The sequence below is a fragment of the Zalophus californianus genome, chromosome 13, assembly GCF_009762305.2.
Source record: "Zalophus californianus isolate mZalCal1 chromosome 13, mZalCal1.pri.v2, whole genome shotgun sequence".
NCBI lineage: Eukaryota > Metazoa > Chordata > Mammalia > Carnivora > Otariidae > Zalophus > Zalophus californianus.
In genome coordinates, this window is record NC_045607.1 from 53,350,552 (window position 1) to 53,370,742 (window position 20,191).

A 20,191-nucleotide genomic window follows, 5' to 3' on the forward strand; every position below is an offset into this window, starting at 1 on the left:
CTGCAGCCAGTGAGGACATGGACAGAGCCCCTTTCCTCACCATGGCCCTGACACCCCCGGAAGAAATCCCTCCACCCAGTTACACTAAAAAGGAAAAGGAATGGGCCATGGCTGAGGGAGCTACCCTGACTGAAAAGGGATGGTGGATGATGCCAGATGAACAAAGATGCCAACATCTTTGTTCCAACAGCAACTGGAGGGCATCTAGTCAAGGAACACCACTGACTCACTCATCTGGGGAAAACTGCATTAGAGGCAGTAGAAGCACTACTACGTCAGTCAGCTGCCAGCACTATGCCAAGCAACAAGTGAACAATGCATAACATGTGCTAAAATAATGCTCAGTCTGCACCACAGCCCCCACCAGGTGTCCAGAGGATGGGAGCAACCCCCTTCGAGGATCTAGAAGTAGACTTCACAGACGTGCACCGAGCAGGGGGTTCAGATATCTCCTAGTATTAGTATGCACATACTCTGGGTGGGTCGAAGCCTTCCCGACCAGGACGGATCAAAGCCGGGAAGTAGCTAAAGTCCTCTTGTAGGAGATTGTGCCCTGCTTCGGCCACAATCCGTAGTGACAATGGACCCACATTTGTGGCAGACATTGTGCAGGTCTTGACCAAATCTCTCAACATCACCTTGAGACTGCACACCGCTTACAGGCCCCAAAGTTCAGGGAAAGTAGAGCAAATGAATCGCACCCTCAAGGGAATCCTAGCAAAGTTTTGTCAGGAAACTAACCTCCCATGGCCGGATCTGCTATCCCTAGCTCTCCTGCGTGCTCACTGCACACCTAGGATATCAGGTTTCTCCCCATTAGAAGTAATATATGGACAGCCCTCCCCGTGCTTGGGGAGACGTCCAGGAAACTTACATCAGGTTGGAGATAAAGGGATAAAGGAGCAGCTTCAGGCCCTGGGGGCCACCCTACATAAATTACAAAAGTACACCATTGAAAGGGCCCCAGTCTCCTTAGGGTCTCAGGTACACTCCTTCCAGACAGGGAACTCATTTGGGGTCAAAAATTGGAAGAAAGACCCCCTAAAACCACAGTGGACAGGGCCCCACACTGTTTTTCTAACCACCCCTACTGCCCTCAAGGTCTCAGGTGTCACCGTGTGGGTCCACCACTCCAGAGTGAAGAAAGCTCATCATTCGGACGAGGAGCCACACCAGTGCAGAGTCCAGCCAGACCTCATGAACCCGCTCTGGCTTCACCTTCGACGAGACCCCACCGACTGACAGACACCTGCTCACCGTGGTCCCTGGTCCCACCAGGACACCTGGTCCCTGGCTCTCATCAGCGTGATTTCCCTCATCTTGGGAGTCAGACTCTACACTGTTTCCCTCCTGACTGGACTTTCCCCCAGAGGCTTACTATTGTCATTGCTTAGTGGGTGTCCCTAGAGTGTATTACTGCACTCACTTGTCCACGGGTTTCATCTGCTGACGGGTTAGCCATGATGGCTCCCTCTACCTAAGGTCATAGATCCCACTTTTACTGGCCCTCTGCTGTCTACTCCTGAGCGCATGTCACCATGGTTTTCCTGGCCCCAGTCAGTCCCTGTCTTCTGTTACCTGGTGTGCTGTTCCTCCTCACTGCCTCTAGCTTGCCTGGCCAAGCAAGGTGGGGGGCAAACTCTCATATCACCATTACTGGCAAATGAACTTCCCAGCTTATCCCCCTCAATCCCGCACCAGCGCCCCCAACTTCTTCCACCTGGGATGCACACACACCCAAGGTTGACCTCCACTTTGATGGATGCCAGCTTCTTGACATCTCCTGGGAACCTCATAGACTTCATAACCTACCATGGCCCTCACTCAGGTTACCAGCTGGTAGATATCTACATCTGTGGGAGCCCTACGCCTCAACAGCCAAACACCTGCCCCCAGTTCTGCTCACAAGCCTGGGGATGTGAGTCCTGGCTGGCAACTTGGCCAGGAATGGAACAATGGTCCAACGGGTGGTGGTGCCTCAAACAGCGCAGTGACATCCAGATTTCCTTGTCAAGCAGCGCCACCCCATCTTCTTGCCCTAACAATCACTGTATGCTGCTCACTCTCTGTCCCAGAGCCCAGTGCCACATCATGGGCCACAGGAATCACTGCTGTTGGGCCAGTATCACTCTGTAGGGACTGACCCCATGGCCAAGTTTATGATTAAGTCCGTGTTCATCCTAAGCCCTGCAGTCAACCCTCAGAGTCAGAAAGAAAATAACTCGCCCTGGCACATCCCTGGGTCCCCCATCCACACACAGCAAGCGTCTATAGCGCTACTGTTAGGTATGATTAATGCCTCCCACCAAGCACTTAACCACTCAAATCCACCCCTAGCGTCTGACTGCTGGATCTGTATGAAGCCCGGTCCCGTACAATACCTAGGTGTCATCCTCAACCAGTCCACCACGTCACCTCCCATCTCGGCACCGGGGACCTCAGATTATCCCTTTCTGGCTCCGGTACCGCTGTATGGCAACTCTTCCTCTCCCATCACATGCCACAGTCGGGTCTGTGCACCTAACAACACTTTTCTGGCTTGTGATCAAGGCGTATACATCTGCATCACCCGGCACGATCAGTCATGCACGCTTGTCAGTCTCTTACCCGATCTTTCAGTCCTCCCTGGGAGCGATGCCCCACTCATATGGAGACATCCTAGCCGCCCTCAGCGCTCCCCTGTGGCCATCCCTCTTATTGTGAGCCTGCTGGCCACATCAGGTGTTGCCCTTGGCGCCACTGGCGTCGGGATGTCTCAGGTTCAGTACCAGGGGTTAACTCAACAACTCACAGCGGACTTTTTCCTCACTCAGTTGGTCCTAGCCCTGCAGGGCCAACTCGATTCACTGGCCTCAGTGGTCCTCCAAAACAGGCGCGGGCTCGACTTGCTCATGGCCACACAAGGGGGCTCTGCCTCTTCTTACAGGAGGAATGTTGTTTCTACGCTAATGAGTCAGGGTGGTCCAAGAAACTCTGACCCAAGGAACAAGTACATCGCCAGTGGGAAACACTCCAGCGGACAACTTGGTGGGATACCCTCTCACAATGGTTCCTTTGGTTCGCCCCCTCGTCGGCCCCCTCCTATTGCTTCTCCTCACAGTAGCATTTGGTTCTTGTATTCTTAATGCCCTTACTAGGATTATCACTACTCAAATTGCTAAAATCAGACTCTAGTTGCTCCTTACTCACTATCGCCCCTTAGAAGATGAAAATAATGCCCTGTAAACTAGGTGTTTAAAGGGGCATCAAAGGGGGTAATGATAAGGAAAATCTGAGTCCTAAGATGGCTGACCGAGCCAGTGAGGGAGTCCCAGCCCCTGCCCCAGGGCTCTTCCAGGTTCTTCTCCCTGCCCCGCTTTGTGCACGTGTGAAAAGTGCCAAGTATGCCAAAGCAGAAATGTATAAATTACCCCTTTATTATTTATTTAGTAATTACTAAATTACTCCAGACCCTTGGAGACCACTCTCCTCTGAGCCCACTCCTATCCTCCAAGATCTCCAAGTGCAGCTTGGTTCTTCCGTCTGGCGATCAAGTCCGGGTTCCGTAATAACCCCAGGGTCCTGGGATGGAGCCCCGCATCGGGCTTCCTGCTCAGCGGGAAGCCTGCTTCTCCGTCTCCCACTCCCCCTGCTTGTATTCCCTCTCTAGCTGTGTCTCTCTCTGTCAAATAAGTAAAATCTTTAAAAAAAAAAAAAAAAAGAAACAGGAATAAGCAAAAATAAGAGGAGGAGAAAAGACTTGAGGAGAAAAGAATAAGCAGTTTTCTAAGGGCAGGGGGAAGTACACACACAGATTTCTGTGGACAAGTTAACAAACGAAGACAAACTGCAGCACGTGGTCCCACATCCCATTCCCGCTGCTGTGGCACGTCCTGCCTGCTCCCCTGGGTGCACAAAGCTTCGGCCTCCCTTAGCGCACCCTGAGAATCCTTACAATCGGCACCCCCAACCACTGACTTCTCCCTGCGGCCCCGACTAAAGGAAAAGACTGGCGGCTTACCTTTGGGTGTCACTAGGGGCATTACTTGAAGTGTTTAAACTCATGGTAAGTCTCTTCCACCTCTTTGAAAACAGCCCACTGTTTCTGAATGGTGTACTTTTGTTATTGAGGATTACACCTGTCCCAGATGTCTGTGGCTTACAGGTTAGATGGGCTGCAGCCTGTTAAAATAGTAAACAATATAACAGTGGTTTTATATATATATATATATATATATATATATATATATATGCGTCCTGAAACTATGAGTGATTTTTGTTTTTCTTCAACTTACTTGTATTTTTTTTTATTTTATTTATTTGTTTGAGAGAGCATGAGCAAGGAGGAGATGGAGAAACAGACTCCCCACTGAGCAGGGAACCGGACACCGGGCTTGATCCCAGGACCCTGGGATCATAGCCTGAGCTCAAGGCAGACGCTTCACCGACTGAGCCACCCAGGTACCCCTTACTTGTATTTTAAAAATTATTTTATAACAAACATGAAAACATTTAAAAACTATTGTTTCATTTCTTTTTCCTTTTCTTTTTTTAAGATTTTATTTATTTGACAAAGAGAGAGAGCACAAGCAGGGGGAGTGGCAGGCAGAGGGACAGAAAGAAGCAGGTTCCCACTGAGCAAGGAGCCCCATGCCAGGCTTGATCCCAGGACCCTGGAATCACTACCTGGGCCAAAGTCAGCCACTTAACCAACTGAGACACCCAGGTGCCCCTGATTTCTTTTTTAAAAAAGATGAGAAGCAAAAATGACAAACTGTTAAAAAGATATTCCTTCTAAGAAAAAGTTCTATTAGATTATTAGATTATTTTAATTTCTCAAATAAGAAAAATTACTTTTTTAAGATTTTATTTATTTATTTATTTGACAGAGAGAGAGAGCACAAGGTGGGAGAGGGCAGAGGGAGAGGCAGACTCCCCGCTGAGCAGGGACCCCCACATAAGCCTCAATCCCAGGACGCCAGGATCATGATCCGAGCCTGAAGGCAGATGTTTAGCCAACTGAGCCACCCAGGTGCCCCAAGACAAAATGATCTTAATAAAATAGTGACAAATTACTCTTGAACTAGAAAAGGAATGTAGAGCCTATGTCTAGAGAACAGAATTGCAGTTTGAAAGAAAGTAAAGTCCAGGGACATTTGTAAGTCCCTAAAACCTTTTTCATAAATGACATATTTTTAATGCAATGCTACAATCAAAGAGACCAAAGTACTCCCCAGATACGATCTCATGGTAATTTTCAAAGCCCTTCTGTTAAAGATCAAGGAGGAATAAGGAAAGAGGAGAGTAGCTGTCACTTACACTGGCCTGTCTAGAACCCTCTTCTATGAGAGATAGTCCAAATTATACAAAGCTAACCATTTAAAGTAAGTTGCTTTACTATATATATATATATGTATATATATATATATATATATATATATATGGTATGAAGGAATCTCTGGGTAAATATTTTAAACAGAGATAACAATGATTAAGTTCAGACAGACACAAATATCAAGATCTCACAAGTATCTCTTGGTATCCCTAGTAGAAGTCCAATAGCCTAAAAAAGACCATGAGCTTTGGACTCAGAGAGATCTGAGTTAGGATGCCTTTAAGTATCTTCAAAGTATGTGGCCAAGGGCAAGTCACTTACACTCTCTACACGTGTTTCCTCAACCATAAGAGGGGGATAATTACATTAATCTCACATATTTGAGATTTAAATAATATATACAGCATTATACCGTGCTCAGTCACTGTAAGCTTCTATTACTAAATACAAACTCAGTCACTGTAAGTTTCTATTACTGAATACAAACACTTACTCCCTTCCTTTATCAGGGACTCTTAAGTATAGAAGAGTCCATTTCGTCTGATAAAGGAAGGGAGTAAGTGATACTTAAGGGAGTAAGTGATACTTAAGGTGATTTGGTCTAGGGGAAAGATGTATCAAAAGAATTATTTAGTGGAATTGCTGGAGTACAGGGATATCTAGAAGACCAAAAAAAAAAAAAAAAAGCTAACTCTCTGTCCCTGATCCTAATAAACCCTCAGAGATTTCACTCAAAGAAAAGGGACTCACATAAGCCAACCAAGATGGAGACAAAACCAAGGTGTCTACAGACAGACACCAACAGTTTTTTAAAACAGTCAATGAGTTAGCTGATACTAGAAAACTCTGGCCCAGAACAAAGAAGATGGAGTTTTTACCAAGATAGAGGGAAAAATCCTATTTCTCCAGGGACCTGAAAGACTAAGTTTGGAAATAGTGGTAGACAAACAAATACCACTGTCAATTTATTGAGCACCTAATAGAGTGAACCCTTATCCTCACAACACTGCAGTGTAAAGACTGTCTTACCTGAGGTTTATTGTCCTCACTTCAATTAAGGAAATCCATCTGATTCAGAGAGGCTACATGACTTGCTTACGGCCAGTCGGCTACTAAATGGAGGATACTAAGGACTCAATCAAGCTCTTCTGAGTCCCAAAATCTTTTCACCTTACCACCATACTGCCAAAGGTCAGACTCCAGAGAAACCGCCTTCAGAATGGGAGTTAAAGAGTTAAAACGTAGATGGAATGGATTCTTCTATACTTAAGAGTAAAGTCCAAGGCTCAAAAGCATATACGTAAAATGTTTCTATTTTTATGCAAAAGATTAAACACACACGTGTATGCATACATGTCACAATAGGCACAAACAGAACCTCTTACCCACAGGAAAAGAATTTAGATAGATAGGACTTTAATAATGTCTGTTGTGTTTTGTTTGGGTTTTATACGGGGCAGAGAAGTGTAGAAAGAGGCAGTTCACCAAATTTTAATAAAGTTGTTTCAATAAAGCTAAATTGAAGAGAATCATTTTTTTGGGGGGGGTGCATCATTTTGGTATCTAACATCTTCAAATGTGAATAGTCTTCTAGAGAGAAGAGCATCTTCTATAGCTCAGGAGCAAGTTTCATCAACTTCCATATTGATGCAGCAGGAGATTGTCATTTTGGTCTTTTAAGACAGAATCTTATATAACATAATGTACATACAGATACAGATAATGTAGTAGGCAGATGGTCCCCACAATCTCGGCCCCCACTGGCGTTTTTCTCTCTTCTATGATATCCTTCCCTTTTCTGTGGGCAGAACCTGTGACTTACTTCTAACCAACAGAATATGGCAAAGGGATGATGATATGCCACTCCCATTATTGTTATAATATAATATATGTACATTATGTTATATAAGATTCTGCCTTAAAAGACCAAAATGACAATCTGCTGCTGGCCATGAAGAAGCAAAATGCCATGCTGTGAACTGCCTACAGAGAGGGCTACATAACCGGAACAGCATGCAGCCTCCACCCCATAGCCAGTAAAAAGCTAGATGCCTCAGTCATACAGATGCCAATAGGACATAAATTCTGCCAACAATCTAAATGAGCTCAGAAGTGGATTCTTTCCAGTCAAACCTCCAGATGAGAGTACAGCCCAGGGCGCCTGGGTGGCTCAGCTGGTTAAGTGACTGCCTTCAGCTCAGGTCATGATCCCGGAGTCCCGGGATCAAGTCCCACATCAGGCTCCCTGCTCAGCGGGGAGTCCGCTTCTCCCTCTGACCCTCCTCCCTCTCATGCTCTCTGTCTCTCATTCTCTCTCTCTCAAATAAATAAAATCTTAAAATTTAAAAATTTAAAAAAAGAAAAAAAAGAAAGAATACAGCCCAGCCAGCACCTTGACTGCAGCCCAGTGAAATTCTAAACAGAGGACCCACCTAAGCTGTGCCCAGATTCCTAAGAGATAATAAATGGGTGCTGTTTTAAGGCACTGAGTGTGTGGTAACTTGCTACACACCAATAGAAAACTAATATGGAGGGCGTCTGGCTGGCTCAGTCTGAAGAGCATGCAACTCTTGATCTCAGGGTCGTGAGTTTGAGCCCCACATTGGGTATAGAGATTACTAAAAAAAATAAACTTTATAAAAACTCATATGGATAAGACATTTGAAAATACTCTTGTAGGGTTAAAAAGAAAAGAAGTTGAGGGACAAGAAAGATACAAAAATGAGTTCTCACCTCAGCCCTCTGCCTGCATGTGTCTTTCATAAAGTTGTTTTTCTATGATTTATTAATTTAAATGAGGGACATTGTAAAAACTCTAAGGTAATTACAGAAACTAGAAAATCTAATTTACATTTACACTTACAACAAAAAGCTACAAAATACAAATGAATAAGGGCAAACCACCAACAGCCACAAAACCTACATGGGAGCAGTAGAAGTATGTAAGGAGGAGAAAGCAGAAGGAAATAAGTCTACATCTGAAAGAACACCAAAAAGAGCCAGCAGATATTCAATGGGGAGCACGGCACGCCAATCTGGGAACAGCAGATAAAACTGGGAGGAGTCTGCCCGTTCCACAAGTCGGCATGAGATACAGGCATATGGTAAGAAAGTCTTGAAAGGGTTGGTACGGTTCAGCCTATGAACCCTTGGAACTGACCTGCCAGGGTCCCCTTCCTGGACAAAGGCACACACTAAAGAGAAACCGCAAGGAATGGAATCAAAACTGAGCAGGATAGGGGAAACAAAGACAAAGAAAAGCAAAGGCCCAGACCAAACTGTAGGAGACAGAGCCGGGAAATCCCAGAAACAAGCCACCATAGTTTTTTAACACTCACAAAAACACCACAAGACAGAGTTCCATGAAGTCAGAAAAGCTTTCCTGAAGCTTGCCCCAATCTCAAAGTGCAAGTAAACTAATCTTCCATAAAAATAAGCAACAGAAGGGGCGCCTCGGTGGCTCAGTTGGTTAAGCGACTGCCTTCGGCTCAGGTCATGATCCCGGAGTTCCGGGATCGAGCCCCACATTGGGCTCCCTGCTCGGCGGGGAGCCTGCTTCTCCCTCTGACCCTCCCCTCTCTCATGTACTCTCTCTCATTCTCGCTCTCTCAGATGAATAAATAAATCTTTAAAAAAAAAAATAAGCAACAGAAAACTAGTGGTCAAATCCTATACAAAGTTAACACAGGTAAAAAGAGAGTAAATCATTTCAATGATGAAGACTAAGAGGGGACACGAAGGAAATACACATGACAGAAAATGCCTGAAAGGACATAGGAAATAAAAAGAGGAAAATTTTCTGGGTAAAAAACAATGAAGGAAGCGATCAAAAAGATTCAAGAGAAAGTGACAAAATACTGAAAACAGGCAAAAAAACAACCAATGTGCAGATAACAGGAGTCCCTGAATAAGAAGACAAAAGCGAGGGAATAAAACACTAAAAACTGTAGTCCAGGAAAACTTTCCTGAAGTAACAGAAAGATTTTAATGTACATTTTGAAAAGCAAAATGTATATCCAAGAGTATTGAATACCAAGACACATTCTAAGGGAATTACTGGACTTTAACAAAAACTTGCACACAAATGTTCATTATAGCCAAAGGGTAAAAAAAAAAAAAAAAAAAAATCCAAATGTCCATTAACTGACCCATGGATAAATAAAATATGAAAAATATATTCAACCATTAAAAGGAAAGAAGTAATGATACATGCCCCCACATGGGTAAACCTTGATAACAGTATGCTAAGTGAAAGAAGCCAGACACAAAAGGCTCCTAGGACTCCATGTATATGAAATGTATAGAACGAGCAAACACATAGAAATAGAAAGTAGATTTGTGGTTGCCAGAGGGTAGAGAGACGGGGAATTGGGTCTGACTGCTAATAAGTACGACGTTTCTTTTTGGGAGTGATGGAAATGTTGTGGAATTAGATAGCGGTGATTGCTGTGGACCACAGTGAATATACTAAAAACCACTGAATTGTACACTTTAAAACTGTACATTTTGATAGGTGAGTTATATCTCAATTTTTCAAATTCATCATCCAAAAAAAAAATCCTATCTAAAATCTTATTTTCTTCTTCTCTGTCTCTGTTATCAGCTCCTGAGGACACTAGGGTTCAAGAGCCTACCTCTGTTTGTTTTAGGAAGACTACATCAATGAAGAGCCAAAGTCAGATCTGTGGCTGAATTTAAACTATGACTGGAGATCTAGCCTAGTGAACATGGCAGAGACCATGTAGCAAAAGCTCCCTTTTCATACACCAGACTGAAGAGGTAATGAATGATGAGGAAACTAGTAGGTACAGTAATGGAAATGTCAGTGACATAGGGACCTAGGTCAAAGAATTATAGGTTCCTCACACAATGTATGTTCCAAGCTTTACTTGAAACTTCCCTACAAAACTCCACAAGAGTGGGTGCCTGGGTGGCTCAGTTGCTTAAGTGTCTGCCTTCAGCTCAGGTCACGATCCCAGGGTCCTGGAATCGAGTCCCGCATTGGGCTCCCTGCTCAGCGGGGAGTCTGCTTCTCCCTCTGCCTGCCGTTCCCCCTGCTTGTGCTCTCTCTGTGTCAAATAAATAAATAAAATCTTTAAAAAAAAAAAAAAGAAAGAAAGAAAAAGAAACCACAAGAGTTTAGCTAATCTGTACAAGTAATTACAAATTCCTTGAGACGTAATCAACATCAGCCTTTCTCCAACATGTATCTAACTCTGTAAATAACGCTTTCCATTTGAAAACACTCAATACATCATTATCTATAAACAAAATATCCAATACCTCAAAGCCACCCCTACTGTCATCATGCCAACTGTGACAAACACCCCTTCTCCAGTGTGCTAAGAACTTTCTCTATCTCTACACTGTCACTCTACACCAACCCCAAGGGGAAGATACTGTTAATGTCCCTACTTTATACCTAAGGAAACTGGGGCTTAAAGATATTCATTCAATCACCTGTCCAAAGTCTCATCTCTAGTAAGTCACAGAATCTGGATTCAAGCCCAAATTACCGGACTCCACAGTTCTATGTGTCTTGCTATTGGCCTTCAAGACATGGTTCTCCCCCAGCCAGAGAGCATTGAGACCTTGTGAGACCTTGTTAATCAGAAAAGCACTTCTCCCAACTGCAGAGTTTTCAAACACAGCTCCTTCTTCCCCACACCCCTACCCCATCCAAACTAACTACAAGGCAGGGTCTTCTTAATGAAAGATAACTTGGACCTCCAGTAGATTCTCAATCCAAATGGCACTTCCACAGGCTTGGGCCCAAACCAGGCCACCCTGTAGCAGTGATGGATAAACGCAAAGTTTAGATCAGCTTTTTATGTTAATCTATTAATAGACTAATCTTCTCTTGGTAGTGGAGTTGGACTATTCTCACCATTCCTACTAAAATAGATGAGGGGATGTTATATATATCATTCTTCAATAAGAAGTTTTTTAGACATAGGGCCAAATATAGGTAATTGAGGCCAAGGGATCGATGATCTAGACATCCTAAGAGTAAGTACCAGCCAGAAAGACAATTCTACTTTAGATTTCAGAGCCACTGCTGGTACAAAGTTTCCTACCTCACAGCTGAGTCCTTCAGTGGGTCATGCAGAATGTATTCATCTCTCAGTGTGTCTGTACAGATCAGGGGAAAAGGGAGGGGTGAGGGCAGGGGTGGGGATGAAAAGACAAAAACCACTATTATTGAGCACTTACTATGTGCAGATACTAGGCTAACCGTACCTGATCTCATTGAATCCTCCCTATAGCCCTGTAAGATGATCATACATATTTCACAGATGAGAACACTGATGCTTGGAGAGGATGAGTAACTTGTATAAAGCTATTCAGTGGGAGGGACCCCCGGGTGGCTCAGTTGGTTAAGGGACACTCTTGGTTTCAGCTCAGGTCATTATCTCAGGGCCTTGAGATCAAGCCCCAATTTGGGGCTCAGCACTCAGCCCCAGTCTGCTTGAGATTTTCCCCCTCCCCCTCTGCTCCCCCTCCTCTAAAATAAATAAATAAAATCTTTAAAAAAAAAAAAAAGATATTCAGTGGGAGGGTTAGAATTCAAACTCACATCTGGCGGACTTCTAAATCCATCCTCTTTCATAACACATGCTAACTTCAATAATAACTACATCTGTGTTGGGAGACTCTTACTGCAGACTTATATATTTCACCTTTAAAGAGGATGTCCGGTTCTTTCATCAAAATAAGACCATGATGGGGCACCTGGGTGGCTCAGACAGTTAGGTGTCTGCCTTCGACTCGGGTCATGATCCCTGGGTCCTGGGATGGAGCCCCACATCGGGCTCCTTGCTCTGTGAAGGTTCTGCTTCTCTCTCTCTCTCTCCCCCTCTGCCCTCCCCACTGCTCATTCTCTCTCAAATAAAATAAAATAAAATCTTAAAAAAATAAAAACCATGACAAGGGGGCTGAGACAAAGAATTTTAGAATTAAATAGGACTTTAAAGACCAAGTCCTGGGGCACCTGGGTGGCTCAGTCATTAAGCATCTGCCTTCAGCTCAAGTCATGATCCCAGGGTCCTGGGATCAAGCCCCACATCGGGCTCCCTGCTCCTCGGGAAGCCTGCTTCTCCCTCTCCCACTCCCCCTGCTTGTGTTCCCTCTCTCACTACCTCTCTGTCAAATAAATAAATAAAATCTTTAAAAAATAAAATAAAGACCAAGTCCATCCTCCTTATCTGACAGATAAGGAACGTAATGTCTAGTGAGCTTAGGTGATTTGCTTGAGGTCACTCAGCTAATAAAACTTCAAGCTCCAGACTAAAACTACTCCCCTCTTTCCTTTTAGCAGGTTGCACTGTCTTTGTTTCTTCTTCATTTCATGGGAAACCATTGTTAGTTTCTGCCCTACCATTGTTTTGTTGTTACCAGGCACTAACTGTTCAATAAAACAGGTAGGGTCTCCTCTCCAAAATTATGTGAACTATACAAAACATCCATGTGTTTTGTATTTGAAAGAGTTGGACACCAACTGAAATTGCTTCTCAAGTAAACTTACACAGAATCATTGGAGATCTCCTTAAAACGAAAAAATATGCATTTGCCTAGGGTAAATATCATGACGGAGTAAAGAATAGTCAAAAGGAGGCTCTACTTCTGCAGAAAATTTACAGCCTTGAAAAACAGCCGTATTTTCTATGTCTCTTAATAGTCCTGGAGGGTGAGCAGTAGAAACTACAGATGATAGCCTACCACAACTCATTCTTTCATTTATCAAACATTGATAAGAGTGTCTAGTGTGTGGCTGGCATTTTTTTAAAGGATGAAAAAGACGTGGTCCTTGTCCTCGAAGAGTTTAGTGATTCTTGGAGGTGAAAAGCCCGGCAGTCCGGAGTTGTAAACCTGGAAAGTTCCAAGTCCAGGCCCTCTGGGTCCTGCCCTCTGGTCCCTACTCAGTCCTCTGGGTGCTGCTGCAGCGGTCTCGAGTTAGGATGCTCCAAGGAGATCTTCCCCCAGATGGGCGGAGAGGCCCAGCCCAGGGAGCTGGAGGCGCGTCCCCACAAACGACACCAACAGCCCCAGGACAACCACGAACTAACTCGGGGTTCCCCATAACTCTCACTGCTGCCACCCATACCTTCCTCAACACCTCCCCGCCCAAGTCGTTCGCCTCGAAGCCCCCACATCCCGTGGTTACCTCAGGGGGCTCCCGTGGTCCAGACCGCACACCCAAGACCCCAGGGGCAGCTCCAGATCTCAATGGTACAAAGAGGCCTGGGCAGATCGCCGGGGTCAGAGCAAAAACTGTTGGAACCCGACGGACTCTAGGACCCGGGGAGGGGAACGCATAGCATAGGGGGACAGGAGGGGAAAAGCCCTGGGGAGACGCGGTTTACAACGGCCACTTCCGGAGACTAGGCAGCGCTCACAGACCTTCGCAGACTTTCGCAGGCGTCCCGGCCCCGCCCAGCCGGCCCCTTTCCTCCCGCCTCCCGCCTCCCGCTGCCCGCAGCTCCAGGATACGCACTCGGAGAATCCGGCGCTCCGATTGGAAGAGGAGGGCCCGCGAAGTTGTGCGGCCGTGCGGGAAGGCGAGCAGGCGCATGCGCCGTTGCTGAGGAGCGGCGCGCGCGCCCCTCCCGCACGAAAACGCCCCGGCCCACGCTCCAATGTGCTGTTCTCAGCGTGAGGTCTCCCGGTCGCGGTCTCAGAATCCCCGGAGCCGCCAGACAATGCCGTTTTCTAAACCCTAACCCCTTTTCCGCGCCTACTGAACAAAACTCTTAAGAGGCTGGATCCCCGACTGTGCATTAAACTGCCGATCCTAAAGCCAGTGTAGCCCCCTCGGGGCCTGTGGCCTGGTGCCAGAGCCACGGGTAAATTCTGTGGGCTCGGCTTCTGCGCAAGTGGCTCGTTTCCCGCTGTGTAGCCCGCTCTCGCCTGCAAGACGCTTCTTGTCCCCTCCTCCCATCCGCATTGTATCCCAGCTTGAGGTTGTAAACAGTGCGGAGAAAGCGCGGGTCAGCGCGCTGATACTGTTGCAGCGCCGTTCATTATGAATATTACATAACGAGGTACCTCGCAAAAAAGTCCTTGGAGCCTTAGCATGTGCTCCATCTCTTTCCTAGCCTCCTCCAGGCCCCCGAGCGCACACACGCGCACACACGCCTTCCTCTAGTTGATAATTTATACTTTGGTTTCTTCCGGTAGCTGCTTCACAATCCGCTGCCGCCCCAGGGAGACTGGAAAACCAAACGCTCTTTTGTTCCTTGGCATTTGAAAATCTGTTCCCCAAAGAACAGTGCAAATTGGCGGGATTTTGATGAAGGATTTTATCTTCACCACCTCCACCTCCACCTCCTCCCTTCAAAAAGGTGTTTGATACAAAATGAACCTTTTATGCTAAATTGTCCCACGTTGATTGTAATCAACCTGAAACCAGGTGTAGGGGCCGTCTTTTCCGTCTCCCTGGGGAGAGCCAACGGTCATAAATGCAAATATAAATTGAGATTAAAACCTCCCTGATTCCTGTAACACTGCAACTTTAATTGGTATGAGTTGTCACAGGTTAAAAAAAAGGAAAGCCATCCCGCTTCCTAATAATTTTGCCAGAAAGAGGATAATTGCTTCAAAGGAAAGAGTTTATGGAAAGGAAAAAAGAGCCCATTCTAACATTTAGAAATGCAGTGGAAAATTACAGCAGACTAATGAGATTAGGTCTTTTTTTTTCTTTACAAGTTTTAAATACTTAGAAAATTTCTTACGTTTTAAAAAAAATCACAAAACTGAATATGTAGGGCAAGAATAAATGGCATATGTACTATACTGCACACTTTTTTAAATGAAGAATAGGTGCCATATGAAAGCTTGCAAACTTCATCTATTTGTTCATTCGATATTTACTGAATACAGACTATATACCCAATCTGGAGCTAGGTGATAGAAATACAGGTTATTTAATATAGGTACAGTGGAAATCAGAAGAGGCAAATGTTAATAACAACCATGAGGACCCCCAAAGGCTTTAATGGAGAACTATGAACTTACTCAGGGAAGATGGTTATGGATTCAGCAATCTGAGAAGGAACTGGAAGACCTGAAACCTACGCACACCAGCGCAGGAAACATCATGAGGCGCTGGGAAAACTGGAAGGTCTGTGTGCAGTCTTGGGAGTGGGAGAGTGTGGAGAGTAAGATAGCAGGCTGGAGAAATAGGCAGACCCCAGATAACAGGGACCTTCTAGGTCATAGGGTAGTCCTCCCGTTATGCATGGTTTCTCATTCCATGGCTTCCATTACCTGCAGTCAACCAAGGTCAGAAAGCAGATCATCCTCCCTCTGACATACTCAGAAGATCAATAGTAGCCTAACTCTGTGTCATAATGCCTACGTCATTCACCTCACTTCACGTAATCATGTTTGCATTTTACTGTCTAAAGAGTACAGTACAATAAATATTTTTGGAGAGAGATACCACATTCACATAACTTTTATTACAATATATTATTATAATTTTCTATTGTATTGTTATTGTTAATCTCTTATAAATGTAACTTTATCATAGGTGTCTACGCATAGGAAAAAAGATCATGTGTATAGGACTTGGTACTACCCCCAGTCTCAGGCCTCACTGGGGGTCTTGGAACATATCCCCCACAGGCAAGGGAGGACTACTGTACTTAGTTCATCAAGCAATGAAGCTAACGACGGGTGTTGAGCAGAGAAGTTATAATAATTACACAATAAATCTAAAATATTTGGAGGTTTTCTGTTTTTCTAATAGTTACAAGGTTCATTTTCTGCTGTTGGATTGCTTAAAAGTCTACTGCTACTTACAAAAAGCTGCACATAAAGACGTTCTCTTCTTCACTTCCCTTTTAGCCTTAAAAGTCACAATACTCACTTCATTCTTTTTACTTTCAACATGTTATTCAATTCATCCCCTGCAGTCCACCAAAACAGCTTCCAAAATCAATAATGATCTCATTACTAAATCCCACTCCCCTTGAGTTCATTGACACTTTGATCCTCAGATTTCTCGACAGCATTGGTAAGACTCTTGGTTTCTCCAACTCGCCGACCTTTTTATTGCTTGCTGCTCAGGAACTGTTACCCCTTCTTGCCCCTCAACGTAATATTTTCTCAGTTTCTGTCCTCAACTTTCACATGTTACCACATAAACTTTCTAGGCGATGTCATCCATCCCTGGGTCCACATGACATCATAATATCATAAACTCTGCTGTGGTGGTGAATTTTTACCTCTCATTTGAACAGTATCACTTTAATGTGTGGTAATACTGAATTCAACATATCTAAACATTATCTTTCTTAACTTCTTAAACGGGAGTCCCCCAACTGCTCCTCCACCAATTTATAAAACTAATCTCAGACACCCAGATGAAAAAAAAAAAAAAAAACCTCAGAGAATCTTTCTTCTCTCTCAAGCTTTCAATTCCTACATCTAAGAATCACTAAGTCCTACTTACTTTTTTCAACTCTCCTGTCCTGTTTCTACACCTACTATTAAACATCTTGATGATTTGTTTCTTTACTGCTTTGTATCCAGACACTTGTGATCAGAACCTGCTCCGTGGCCTGATGCAAGTCACCCTCCTCCCCTTTCTGCGCAAATTCTCAACATTTTTATAAGTTGACAACTAAACATCTAGGGCATTGTTAAGCTGGCAAATATGAGCGGAAAAGATCAAAAAATAGAAAATCAAAATCAAAAGTAGGCCTAAGGGTACATGTGTACCTTTCTGACACTAGGGGAGTGTTAGGAGCTGATTTTATCCATGTGAGCCTCAGGGTTTTTTAATCGCCAGATGAGGCACATCCTTTTGACCCTTCAGTAACCTCCCTCAGAAGGTTCAAACACCAGGTGCTTGATTATTATGCTGCTTTGGTATCAATTCTTAGAACTGCAAGGCCTTGCCATAATTGCTGCTCTCAGAGGCTCTGGTCCTTTGCTGCTTCAATCCCCATTCTGTGTGCTGTAATGGATGATCCTTCTAAAGCATTGTCGACCTTAAAAATTAAACAACAAAGGTTATCAAGCAGCAAATGAATTTATTCAGAAATAGCAGAGGAATTGCAATTTGGGACATGCCAGCTATGTTGAACCATAGGTAAGTCCAGAGACCAAAAGGAGAGGAAAGGAGAATATTGGAAGGAGTTGTTTTGAACAAAAGTCCATTGGAGGAAAATGAGAGCTTTATATACATATATATGTAATTTTCACATCATAACTCAGAGTAACTCAGATTATGTTACCCTATCAATCAATTCTTTTAATGGCTCTTCAGTCCTTACTGCATAAAACCCAGACTTAACCCCCTCCCCTCTCCCCCATGAATCAAGTGCCCCTATTCTTGTCTGTGCCTGTCTTCTCCTCTTTTTTTTTAGAGAGAGAGAGTGAGAGCGTGAGTCTGGGGGTTGTGGGGTGTGGGGATGGTGGAGCACAGAGGGAGGGAGAGAATCTTAAACAGTCTCCATGCCCAGGACAGAGCCCAACTCAGGGCTCTATCTCACAAGCCTGAGATCATGACCTGAGCTGAAATCAAGAGTCAGATGCTTAACTGACTGAGTTACCCAGATGCCCCAAAGATACATTTTTAATAGCTGCATTGTAATCTATTTTGTGAATGCCCGTAATTTACTTATCTAGTCATCTAGGTTGTTTCTGACTTGCTCCTTTTCTTAAAAAAAAAACTGTCTCTGTAGATAATACTTTGCGTATTTGTCTTTTAAAGTCATATTATAGGGGCACCTGGGTGGCTCAGTCGTTAAGCGTCTGCCTTTGGCTCAGGTCATGATCCCAGGGTCCTGGGATCGGGCCTCGCATCAGGCCCCGCATCGGGGCTCCCTTCTCAGCGGGAAGCCTGCTTCTCCCTCTCCCTCTGCTACTCCCCCTGCTTGTGCTCGCTCTCTCTCTCTCTCTGTCAAATAAATAAATAAAACCTTTTAAAAAATAAAAGAAAATAAAGACATATTATAAATTCCTAGAATAGAAATTGCTAGGTAAAAGAATAAGCTTTTATTTTTAAGTTTATTTTTTAAGTAATAATCAGCACCCAATATGGGGCTCAAACTCATGACCCTGAGAGTCATATGTTCTTCCAACTGAGGCAGCCAGGTGACCAGAAAAGAATAAGCTTTGAAACTGAAAACAATATAATTATCTGTCCCTATGTTGAATAATACTGGGACTAAACACTAGACATACTTTCCTGGACTTATGTTAAACAATTCTGAAACCAAGCAAAAATAACTTGGTTGCTTGCTCCAGTTAATACTTGTTCCTGGAAGATAAAACAGAATTTGTTAAATAGATTGCTCATGAAGACTAACAGTTTACTTAAAAAAGGTGTCAAGACCGTTGCCCTGCTATGCCCACCAGCTAAGGCTATTGTATCATAAACTCTGCTCAATTCCAATCATTTCCCTGACTTGCTTCCTTCCCCACAGTTATTCAGCCCAAGCGTTAAAATCCTAAAAATAACTGGCCCTAATTTTCCCTTTTGAGATACCACTAAGGCTCAGTCAAGGGGTATTCGCCCTTACTGCAGCAAATTTAGTAAACTTAACTTTGCTTCAGCAACAGCTTTTATCTATGATGAGCTTTTTAGGAGTCAACATTTGACAGCATATTTAAACTTTTTATACAGAGTACCAGGTTACCTTCTAGGAAGAGTGTATCAATTTAAAGAAATAACAACATTGTGAGAGAATGTCTGCTTTCCTCTGCCCTTGCCAGCACTGGATATTTTTGCAATATTGAAAATTTTTCAATCTGGTAGGCAAAAGGTGACACCTCGTTGTTCTTTTTTTTTTTTAAGATTTTATTTATTTATTTGTCAGAGAGAAAGAGAGAGAGCGCAAGAGATAGGGCGCACAAGTGGCGGGGAGGGGCAGAGGGAGAAGCAGACTCCCCGCTAAGCAAGGAGCCGGAAGCAGAACTTGATCCCAGGACCCTGGAATCATGACCTGAGCCAAAGGCAGAGGCCCAACTGACTGAGCCACCCAGGTGTCCTGACACCTCAATGTTCTAATGTTCTTGCATTTATCTGATCATTAATGAAGTTCAGTAACATCTAGAAGTGCCATTTTTATCTTGTGTCCCGGGAAGCGTGAAACCACTATTACACCACTGCCCTCAGAAATTAGAGCAGAGTGGTTGGGAGGGATGGGGTGGCTGGGTGATAGACATTGGGGAGGGTATGTGCTACGGTGAGCGCTGTGAATTGTGCAAGACTGTTGAATCACAGAACTGTACTTCTGAAACAAATAACGCAACATATTTTAAGAAAAAAGAAAAAGAAGAAGATAGCAGGAGAGGAAGAATGAAGGGGAGTAAGTCAGAGGGGGAGACGAACCATGAGAGATGATGGACTCTGAAAAACAAACTGAGGGTTCTAGAGGGGAGGAGGGTAGGGGGATGGGTTAGCCTGGTGATGGGTATTAAAGAGGGCACATTCTGCATAGAGCACTGGGTGTTATGCACAAACAATGAATCATGGAACACTACATCAAAAACTAATCATGTAATATATGGTGATTAACATAACAATAAAAAATAAAAAAAAAAGAAATTAGAGCAGAGAATTTGCCAGGCCTAAGAATTTAATTCATAACCTTGCCATGAAGACTTTGGGGAAGATGGCAGAGTGGGAGAAACTAAGCTTACCTCCTTCCACAAATGTAACTGCATAACACTTACATGAGTGTAAATAACCCATAAAACAACCCTAAGACTGCTGGAACAAATTGCACAACTAAATGTAGAAAAGGGTACCTGGGTGGCTCAGTTGGTTAAGCGACTGCCTTTGGCTCAGGTCATGATCCTGGAGTCCGGGGATCGAGTCCCACATCGGGCTCCCTGCTCGGCAGGGAGTCTGCTTCTCCCTCT

At 44.2% G+C, this 20,191-nt stretch overlaps 1 protein-coding gene across 11 annotated transcripts in view; it reads right to left on the reverse strand.

The window, feature by feature from the left end:
- CCDC171 (coiled-coil domain containing 171) overlaps window positions 1-14,340 on the reverse strand; it is a 316,174-nt gene extending 301,834 nt beyond the window's left edge. For 4 of the 11 annotated variants that reach the window (XR_003523902.1, XM_027616885.1, XM_027616883.2 and 1 more), the window contains exons 1-2: window positions 13,809-14,339; window positions 4,001-4,161 (exon numbers count right to left, since the gene is read on the reverse strand). Coding sequence is in view for 9 of the 11 variants with exons in the window: in XM_027616885.1 (XP_027472686.1) it covers window positions 4,001-4,161; window positions 13,809-13,886 (239 nt within the window). In the remaining 2 variants the exon portion in view is untranslated. The other 7 variants (XM_027616889.2, XM_027616884.2, XM_027616886.2 and 4 more) reach the window with 6 other exon arrangements.
- Between the last annotated feature and the right edge of the window lie 5,851 nt (window positions 14,341-20,191).